The sequence below is a fragment of the Sinocyclocheilus anshuiensis genome, unplaced genomic scaffold (assembly GCF_001515605.1).
Source record: "Sinocyclocheilus anshuiensis isolate Anshui unplaced genomic scaffold, SAMN03320099.WGS_v1.1 scaffold457, whole genome shotgun sequence".
NCBI classification, from domain to species: Eukaryota; Metazoa; Chordata; class Actinopteri; order Cypriniformes; family Cyprinidae; genus Sinocyclocheilus; species Sinocyclocheilus anshuiensis.
In genome coordinates this window covers 2,454,766-2,465,537 of record NW_015537939.1, presented here as the reverse complement: position 1 = coordinate 2,465,537, position 10,772 = coordinate 2,454,766, and the positions used below count along the sequence as shown (strand labels likewise).

The window sequence follows — 10,772 nt, the reverse complement described above, 5'->3', positions numbered from 1 at the left end:
TCTCCTGACCTGGTGCAAATCCACCCGGGTGCTTTTCACAAGCGGACTCGCTCCTGTACATGCTGTTTACCAAGGCTCTCTGTCATAGAAATACACTATTCAGAAGATGTTTTTTCCTCATGCATAGGCGTAGAACAACAGTCGTTTAAGCATGGATCCTCTGATCACAAGCAATCCGGCTTCGTCAAGCACAGATGTGAGAAACAAAGGAGAAAGCCAGGATACAGTTGTTGTGTCAGGCAATACAGCAACACTGGCCCTGTCTGACACTAGTCTAGTGTGTGTTGAATACCCAGCAGTCGTCAACAATGTGGACACAATGCTGGAAAGCATTGGAGGCGAAGAGGGAGTATCCAAGGTGATTACATTCTGCTTTCAATTAAATAGATACCTGGTAAATACTGTGTTCATTTAGACTGTTGTTGTCATGTAACAGTTACAATGTAGATTTGTAGATGAGTTCAGTCAAATATTTGTTTGTCAGATTATGCTGTACAGTAATTCTTGCTATTGTGAAATCACTTTCTTGTTTTAGAATATGTAATTTAAGTAATTTAACTTTATTGTTTAGGTGTATTTATATTGTTCATTGTATTTTATTCTAAGTTCATGTAATTAAGATGCACAATTTTAAGCATTTTTAAAAATTTCCCTCTCTAATATAGCAATAAATATATGAGATGTATTTACAGTAATATTGTGAAATATCATTGCAATTTAAAACAGCTGTTTTCTATTAGAGTATGTTTTAACATGATTTATTCCTGTAATGGCAAAGGTCAGTGTCTTCACTGTCACATGATCCTTCACAAATTATGAAATGCTGATTTGCTACTCAAGACAAATGTATTATTATCAATGCTGAGAAAAAGTTGTATAGCTTTATATTTTTATGGAAAGCCTTTTTTTTTAATCAATCTTTGATGAATAAAAAGTTCACAAGAACAGCATTTATATGAGATATATGAATCTTTTCTATATGAATGTCTGTTAAGAATGTCTTTAATGTCAATTTGAATTAATTTAATGCTTCCTGGCTGAATAAAAATAGTTTCTTTAAAAGAAAATCTCACGGACCTTAAACTATTGAACAGAAATGTAAATGTATATGTATACATGTGTATATGTGTGATTTTAACCTGAGATTTTTCCGAACAGACCTATGCAGATTCTTCTAAAAGACTTGAACTCCGTTTTCGGCCGAAGGATCTGTTCTGCCATCCTGCTTATGGGAACCGCTACTCCTCCACCAACCTGCTGCTCAGAGTGCGCCGCAGAACCCGCAAAGGAAACAGTGCAGAAACCCAAATCAGCATGGAGATAGTGGGACTTATTGGGACCACGTATAAATTTCAAGGTATAGATAGTCTAATTCACCTACTAGTGTTTTTTTTTTAATAATTTAACTAATTTTATTACTATTTTTACATTTTGGTGTAGGATTTAAAACATTTTCACTCAGAAATTGTAATCAAATAATTACAAAGAAACAGGAAGTAACACAATGGATTAAACATGAAATAGTATTTTTATTTATTTACTTTTTTAATATTATTATTATTTTGTAAAACATTCTTCAATAATCTTTATTTCGAACTTTGAAAGAATCATTTTTACAGGGTACCACAACAGAAAAATATATTCTTCTTAATTTTTTTAATGATATGCTACATGAATACAGTTTTTACTGTTGCAACTCCAGTTTTGATTTCATGGGGTCTTAAAGGGTTAGTTCACCCAAAAATTAAAATTCTCTCTCATGTTGTTTCAAACCCGTATGACAGAATTTTCATTTTTGGGTGAACTAACCCTTTAAATGGATAATTCTGTAAACAAAGTCATTCAGATTTGGAATTACATAAGGGTTTAAATTTATTGGTGGGCTGACTCTTTAATAATCACACATTCTCACCTTTGATTCTTCAGGAATGGCTGACTTCCAGTACCTAGCGACTCACAACGATCCAGATGGAAACCAGATGTCTTTGTACGACAAGATCATTTTGCGCAAACCCGAGAAGAAAGAATTCTACGACAATCCCGTGCCTCTTTTCCTTCCTCCTCCTATTTTCTCTCGTCTGGACACGGCTGTGGATTATTACTACCGTCCAGATGTATTGCACAGGTAAGCTGGAGAAAGAGCTGAATTCTCACATGAGTTGACCTGCTGTTCTGAGTTCAGCCGTATGTGTGTTTTGGTGGTTTGATTTGTTGGCTTCCCAATAAACAGCAGGGAGACTGCAATGCAGTCTGTTCTCCTAAAAGATCATCTTATTGCCCCGAATCGAGCTCGCCGGCCAAACAATGCCATTTTTGTCAACTTTGATGACAAGACCATACCATCAGAACCTCTGGAAGCTGCAGTGACCAGCTGGAAGAAGTTCTGTGTCCATCCTAATGATGCAAAGGCAGAGCAGCAACTCAGACAGGTTAGTAAAATGGATATACATGTTTTCCATTTCAAATAAAAACTGTTCTTTTGAACTTTCTATTTCATATTCCACAAAAATATTAAGCAGCACGAAAAAGCTGTCACAATCAGCTTGAGCAACTATTGGACAAACATGGTGTAATGTTATGGGAAAATGTCTTTATCTTATCCTAATCCCACCTGTGTTTCAAAGCTATTTTATTTGGAAATACTGATTAAATTGAATTCGCCTCCGCAGCTTTTCAAGAAAAGGCCCATATGGTCTCGCAATGCAGTCAAGGCCAACATTAACATTCACCCTGAGAAAATGAAGCACCTCCTCCCGTATGTGGCGTACTACATGGTGAGTAGATTAAAAGTTTAATCAACTTAAATATGATGTCTCATATCCCAGCTTATTGCATAATGGTGTAAACACTTGTTATGTGGCACTATCAGCTTTTCTAGGTTTGTTAGTATGGCCTGTTGTGGTAACATTGGTTCAACCAAAGGTGTGAGATTAGGGTGTCTGGACTAAAGGTCAAGGTTTGGCTGGTAAATATAGGCTGGTAGATTACATAACTACACTTTTATGTTGCCAAAAAGCGTCCGACTTCATTGATGGCCATTAACACCATGGTTGGCATAAAATCTTCACAGATTAGTTTATTTGATTAGTGACCTATAATCTTGACCTATATGTGTATATACTATAAATACAATACTGTATATCCCTTGTGCGTCAATTTAAATGTCCTTAAATGTCCTAATTTTATGTCCTTTGAGGACAAAAATATCCATGTAAAAAAACAGTCATAAAAATATTATATAATTTATATTTTCTTTCCACTTTCACTGACGTGGATAAAAAACTACCACACACATACAAATCATACTCCAATATGCACAACAATATACCCACACAATTAGAATTACATAATTACATAATTGAATACACAATTCAGCAGAAGCAGAAAAACAGTAATAACATGTATTTGCTCCATAGGTAAATCCTGAGGAAATGGTGCCATCAAGGTGAAACATTGTAAAAAAAAATTTAAATAGTAAAAAGGTTGAGGCCTTGGCAATTGAATGAAAGTCTATTAACAAAGAATGTGTGATTTTATGCCTAAATGGCACTGGGATTAAATATTACAGTTTGAATGCGTTTCAATGGGGACATTTTTGTCCTTAAGGTCCAGAGTGTAATTATTTTTTCTACCTAGTGTAAAATAGATTTATGAAAGGAAATGAGGGTGAATTTATTAAAAATACAAAATTTCTGCTCGTTGCATTAACACGGAAAAAAAAAAAAAGATCACAAAAACAACAATGAAAAGACAAAAAATGTCCATAAGGACGCACAAGGGATATCTCACAGTCTTAAATTAAAATATATTTTTTAGTGCTGTCAAACGATTAATCGCGATTAATCGCATCCAAAATAAAAGTTTTTGTTTACATAATATTTGTGTATGTACTGTGTATATTTATTAAGTATATATAAACACACACACATGCATGCAGAAAAATTTGTTATGTTTATATATTAAATATATTTATATATAATATAAATTTTATGAATATAAATATATACATGTCAATATTTTCAAAATATATGCTGTATGTGTGTGTATTTATTTATATATATATATATATATATATATATATCAAATATACACAGTACACACACATTTATAATGTAAACAAAAACTTTTGGATGCGATTAATCGTTTGACAGCACTAATATTTTTGTGTGTAGTTAACAGGGCCATGGAGGAGTTTGTGGGTCAGGTTTGGATACGATCCTCGAAAAACTTATATATATATCAAATATACACAGTACACACACATTTATAATGTAAACAAAAACTTTTGGATGCGATTAATCGTTTGACAGCACTAATATTTTTGTGTGTAGTTAACAGGGCCATGGAGGAGTTTGTGGGTCAGGTTTGGATACGATCCTCGAAAAACTGCTGAAGCAAAAATCTACCAGGTTCTAGACTTCAGGATCCGCTATGGAATGAAACATGGTGAGCGATCAACACAAACACATTCATAACAACCCCAAATGTGATTCATTCCTGGACACAAACATTCCCGGAATGCTATGAAGAACTGTCCATAAGTGCACAGAATCTGCTGTGAACATAAATGACAATACAACTAATTCCAGTGATTTTTCTGTCTCACTAGGATTTGGTGTCAATGACATGCCAGTGAAACCCAAGAGAAGTGCTTATCATTACAGCCACCCAACCACTATCAACAGGGCAGGTACACAGATGCAAATGTTCTGGCACACAAAGTTCCCTTAAAGCGTTAATTATATCTTTTTTATTTCGTTTTTCACGTTTGCCGCCCACTCTTTGACCTTTAGAATCCAATAGGACTTAGCTTCTGAAATTCACCATTCAGAGTTTTGGGGTCAGTACGATTTTAAAGGGGTCATATGATGATAAATAAATTTGCATTTGCTTAAATATCAGAATCAGCCAATTTGCTAGTTAAAAAAAACCAAAGAAAGAAAAGAAAATCTGAATTCTAAATCAGCTATGATCGGTGTATCACTAATTAAAATACTAAGTAAAAGGCCTCAAATTTGAAGTACAATCTGGGATGTCTTTTTCTATCAATTCTTCAATAGGTAGATCTTGTCTTTCATAAAGGCCGAGTTCAGGGATCTTGGGCCTAAAAATGTTGGTGACCACTGATGTACAGTATTTGAAAAATAATGTGTTTTTTGAACATTAAAGCATGTCAACATATTCTGTTACACCAAATACACAAAATAATGATTTTTAAAATAGCATCATATGACCCCTTTAAACAGTGTTTTTGAAGGACGCTCACAAAGCCTGCATTTATTCAATCAAAAATACAGTAAAAACAGTAATAATGTGAAAAAAACAAGTGTTTTCTGTTTTAATATATTTAAATGTTATTCCTGTGATGGCAAAGCTGAATTTCCAGCAGCCATTCCTCCAGTCTTCAGTGTCACATGATCCTTCAGAAATCATTCTAATATGCTGATTTGCTGCTTAAGAAACACTTCTTACTATGTCCCTATTGTCACTTTTGATCAATTTAATGCATCCTTGATGATTAAAATAATTAATTTCTTAAAAGCTAACCCCAAACTGTTGAATGCTTGTATAATAAATGAAACTATTTAATTGCAAAAAATCAAAAAGATGGTAGCGTATGTTTGATTTCTTTAGTCCCTCAACCTGCTAGTGTGACTGACATCACCCAGGAAAGTGCTTCATCTTCAGGACCCAAACCTGCCACTGCCAAGTACTTACTAAAGGTATTCTCAGTTATTTCAAGGGTTTTATCACAGTGTATTTTGCGGGACAACTAATGTCTCAGAAGAGTTGTAAACCTATTTTGTGGGATGTTCTCTCCAGGACTCGGTCTACATCTTCCAGGAGGGAATGCTTCCTCCATACCGCCAGATGTTCTACCAGTTGTGTGATCTAGATGTAGAAAAGTAAGAACTTGTCTTGTCATATTCATTCATTCACTACAAGACCCATCATCCCACTCCTCCTGACTTTGCAGCACTTCTTTTCCCCTCTTTTCAGAATAAAGAATATCATCCATAAGAATGATGGGAAAGAGGAAGTGTGTGATGAGAGAGATGGCTGGTGTGTGCCTCATACAGCCGACGAGCTCAGGAATATCATCTCTGGAATGATCCAACAACATGTCCAAGCCAACCGGCCAGGTAAAACACAATAAATAATGCACAGTTATTTATTAAATAATATAAAAAAAAAATGTTATATATATATTTGTGACATTTTTATTGTTGCAGCTTCATCCACCCAAAAGCCTGTTAGAACTAGATCCAAAACTGTTGACAGCGGAGAGGAGGAAGATGAAGATGATGATGATGATGAAGAGTACAAGCCCTCTGATGGGAGCGACAACGAAATGGAAACTGAGATCGCAGATTACATGTAATTCGCCTTTAGTTTTATCTATGGCACTTATAAAGGATTTGTTGTGTAAATGTTCATGTTAAAAGCTACTTTGTATACTGATAGAAATTAGTTTGACGTTTTTTCCTGTTTGCATAATAAATGTTTTTTTTTTTTTTAAATGAATTGAATGTGAGTAAATTCTTAAAAAAAAAAAAAAAAAAAAAAAAAAAAGCACCCGACATACAGTAATAAGAGAGATGTTATGACTAAGTGTTTATACAGTATATATTATGTATTTAAGCGTTTATATATTCACTACTGTTAAAAAGGGGTCAGTACATTTTTTGTTGTTGTTTTTTAAGAAATTATCACTTTTATTCGGCAAGGACGCATTAAATTGATCAGTAAAAACATTGTCAGCAAAGACTTACAAAAGATTTCTATTTCAAATAAATGCTGTTCTAATGAACTTTCTATTCATCATCCTTTTATTTTATTTCTTATTATATTATTTTATTTATTTACTTTAATAAACAATTAATATTACTTTAATTGTAGTCAAGACTTTAACAGATGGTAAATTGACTTAATTTCTTTGGTTAACAAAAATCTTTGTGGAATTATCCTGCAAGATGGCACAAATATTTTTAGCATTCATAAATGTGTGTTTGTAATGGAAAAATGTGTGTTGTTGAGATTACAAAAACTACTAATGAACTCCACACAAATTTTCCATGAGAGTTTAACACAACTGCACACGTTGTCCAGTTAATACATTAATACAGGGACTGTGTACTTTAAAGATACGGCTTTGGCGCACCTTGAAAAAGAGATATGATTTGGCCTGTTTATAAAAGCAGCAGAACTCCCTTCAATGTCACAATTGCAGCAGCTGTCTGATGATGATGGCGATGCTGGGAGTTTTCATCTCTGTTGCCCTCATCCTGGGCACAGCAAATGCAGCTTCTGTAAGTCATGATATGCATTCATTCAAATTGATTTTACTAACCACTTGGATGTGTATTTGTTGAGGGAAAAAAACGTTGTATTTAAGTTTCATAGTCAATTATGCAAGACTTTGGGATGGAAAGACTCCATATCCATGCCTTTTAAAAATCTGACTTTTTATCCTATGCAGTACAATAATAAACATATTATGAATTGGTGTAAAATATCAGTCACTGAAAAGTAATGTAGCCAAAGCCTAAAGCGTATTTTGCATATTTTTACCTAAAAATGTGACTGGGAAATTGTAATTACAGAATGGCTTTTAGATAATGTTTTTTGTTTGTGATATAAATCTTTTATCAATTGTATTTCCTATATTTATAATATATATCTTTACAATTTTTATATACATTTTTATAATTAATAATACTGTATGTCACTTTGTTATATTATGCTTAACAGTTCAAAGTAAATGCATAACATATAAATTATGCTTAACAGTTCATTACGTTTATGTATTAGAGATGTTATTATGACGTATTATACTTTTAATACAGGGCACTTAAGACATGATAATGGGGGATTTTGCATTATTCTGAGAAACACTGCCTCCGCTTGCAAAATGTTTGCATTCACTCACAATTTTGCGCAACTTTGCATTAATTCACCTTGTGACCAAATATAAAGTTTCTCATGGGAACGTAAACATTTTGTGAATGAGCTCAACAGTTTTGTAGAATGTAAGAATTGAAAAAATGTTGAAATGTCTATTTATTTTAACTTGGTAACTTGGTCTTATTTTACACGCCATCATTTTTAGTCGAGTACCAAAAAGCAGTACAGATGAAAGCAGTTGCAGAACATGGCTAGAATGCTAAATATGCTGTAATGCAATTTCTACCAAAAATGAACCGTGAACGTGTTGCAGTTGGGATCTGTGTACACTGAGGGAGGGATGGTACAGGGAAAGAGTCACAGTGTTGGACTCTTCCGCTATATGGACGTGTTCAAGGGAATCCCCTTCGCCGCTCCACCTGGCAGATTAGAGAAGCCCGTTCCTCACCCAGGCTGGGACGGTGAGTACACCTGTCTGTTTAGATGTTTTCAGGCACAACTAGGGTCTAAAATACGTGTATTTTAGTGCATTGACAGTGCACTGCTGCTGACTCTACCTGCACAGGTGTTCTGAAAGCCACCGACTACAGAATGAGGTGCATGCAGCTCAATCTTCTCGCTACTGATGTCGTGGGCAGTGAAGACTGTCTCTACCTGAACATCTGGATTCCTCAGGGCAACACTGGTAATCCAAATTTGTTCTAAATCACAAGACAACACTAAAAGTAAGTTAAAGGGATAGTTCACTCGAAAATCACAATCCTGTCATTATTTACTCACTCTTATGCCATTCCAAACTTCTGAGGAACAAAAAAGAACATTTTTGTCCATACAGTTAAAGTTAATTGGGTCCAATGTTGTTCGACAGTGTTGTGTTTGATGGGAGAATTTTGGAGTTTGATGGGTGAACTAGCCCTAAATTATTTACAAATATTACCCTGTGTGGCTTGACACCTTCTCCTTTGCAGTGTCTACAAATCTGCCTGTTATGGTGTTCATCTATGGTGGTGGCTTCCTGCTTGGTGGTGGTCAGGGTGCAAACTTCTTGGACAACTACCTGTACGACGGACAGGAGATCGCAGACAGAGGAAATGTCATCGTGGTGACATTCAACTACCGTGTCGGATCCCTGGGATTCCTCAGCAGCGGAGATGCGGACGCACCTGGTAAGAAACTGTGTAGAAGGTTTCATTTGAATTAGAGTCCTACAAATATAATACTTCACAGGAGGGAAAAAATACGCAGCCCCTAAGCAGACATAACACTGGGGAAAAGTATGAGATGAAGGGGGAAAATTTTTATTTTAATGCTTTTGTGTTCCCTAAGAAACATTTTAATTCACTCTTATTCTTAAAAACTATTACATTTCCAGCAGAAACTTTGCGTTGGCTCACAAAGAACTCAAACATTATGCGCGCGAACACAGTTTAAATGTTTTAATTCACTCTTAAGGTCTCTGCACACTGAGTCCGAATGTTTCGTCTGAAATTTTTGCACGTTGAAAAATAAATACGACCTCACGTTGTTGATAATATAGCTTAAGTTTCTCAGGGGAGCACAATAGTTTTGCTAGAGAACGCAGAAACATTGGAGGAAAAATTATATTTCAATCTAATTTTTCAGTTATTGCATTTTACGGAAAATCTTAACAAAAGCACTGAAAGTTTTTCTCCTGCCTCATATTAATTCCATCACACAAGCTAACCTTACCATTTAATTATAAAAATGTTCTCTGAATGTTCAAAATATCCAGTTTTTTTCATGTTAAAACAAAAATCTTGATGGACGTTAAGGGAGCATTCCATTTTAGCATTTTGCAAACATCATGGGAACATTACTTTTTAAAGTTTTCTGAAGATTCTGAAACAAGTTTAAAACCATTTATAAAATGGATAGTTCCGGTCCTTGATTCTGATTGGCTGAGCCGCGTTCGAAGCTGTTGTAAATTACTCTACAAACATACACCTTTGTTTACGTTTGTCTGTTGCTCGGACTACAACTGATTCTAAGGAACTACATTGATTGGTGGAAGAATAATGTTTTTATTAATATCATTACACTTTATTTGCTCTGTTTTATTTTGTGAAACCTTGCTATATGGAATAACCGTTTTATAAAAGCAATAAGCCCCGTGAAGCCGTGGTTTACAGTGAATTTATAACAGCTAAGGGGGTTTTAGGCACGTTGCGAAGCGGAGCCCCTAACAACGCCCCTTAGCTGTTATAAATTCACTGTAAACCACGGCTTCTTGGGGCTTATTGCTTTATTAGCATTTAAGAATCTATAAATTATGATTTGTGCTAACATTTTGAGAACATGATTAAAGATCAGATGACTTTGAATGAATGTTTTGAAAGAATTAACATTACTGGAAGAACTTTGAGAGAACCTTGCCAGAATGTTAGCTGAAGTTCTGAGAATGTTCCCTGTTAGCTGGATAGAAGCTCAAACTTTTGGACCCAGCTGTATTCCAGGGGCGTAATTACGCGGGGGACGTGTCCCCCTCACTTTTAATATCACGTAAATTTGTCCCCCGCACTTTTTCGGGCAAGTTTGTTCGCATAGAGGTTTTCAAGAGCCGGTGTGAATAAATATAGATTTAAATTCAAAGAGACAGGATAGTCTGTGCATGATCTGATGTTTTATTTGGACCCAGAATAAGGCGAGATGAACATCGGGGAGCGCTAAACACTCTGTGCAGTGTATGTTTCATTCATACTCGAAGCCGGAGGGCGCTCTCGCGCAGAAAGTCGTACCAGGAAATTCCTAATATGGACAAAAGCGTCCAGCTATCGCTGTATGAAAACAGTTGTTTTCACAGAAAAACAGAAACGTTTGGAAACATGAAGACATTAAACATACGATTG

General features: G+C 35.1%; 2 protein-coding genes across 2 annotated transcripts in view; both read left to right on the top strand.

Annotated features, from left to right (window-relative positions):
• Nucleotides 1-55: 55 nt before the first annotated feature.
• Nucleotides 56-6,493, top strand: gtf3c5 (general transcription factor IIIC, polypeptide 5). The gene is made up of 11 exons (XM_016451980.1): nucleotides 56-358; nucleotides 1,159-1,357; nucleotides 1,927-2,125; nucleotides 2,231-2,429; nucleotides 2,670-2,774; nucleotides 4,332-4,446; nucleotides 4,610-4,690; nucleotides 5,635-5,723; nucleotides 5,824-5,906; nucleotides 6,001-6,143; nucleotides 6,234-6,493. Exons 1-11 carry the CDS (start codon nucleotides 152-154, stop codon nucleotides 6,380-6,382), a joined length of 1,569 nt encoding a protein of 522 aa, XP_016307466.1. The 5' UTR covers nucleotides 56-151; the 3' UTR covers nucleotides 6,383-6,493.
• Nucleotides 6,494-7,213: 720 nt separating this feature from the next.
• LOC107662085 (bile salt-activated lipase-like) overlaps nucleotides 7,214-10,772 on the top strand; it is an 8,952-nt gene continuing 5,393 nt past the window's right edge. The window contains exons 1-4 of the mRNA XM_016451968.1: nucleotides 7,214-7,310; nucleotides 8,219-8,366; nucleotides 8,471-8,590; nucleotides 8,874-9,071. Coding sequence (XP_016307454.1) covers nucleotides 7,242-7,310; nucleotides 8,219-8,366; nucleotides 8,471-8,590; nucleotides 8,874-9,071 — 535 coding nt within the window. The 5' untranslated portion in view covers nucleotides 7,214-7,241. The remainder of the gene's footprint in view (nucleotides 7,311-8,218; nucleotides 8,367-8,470; nucleotides 8,591-8,873; nucleotides 9,072-10,772) is intronic.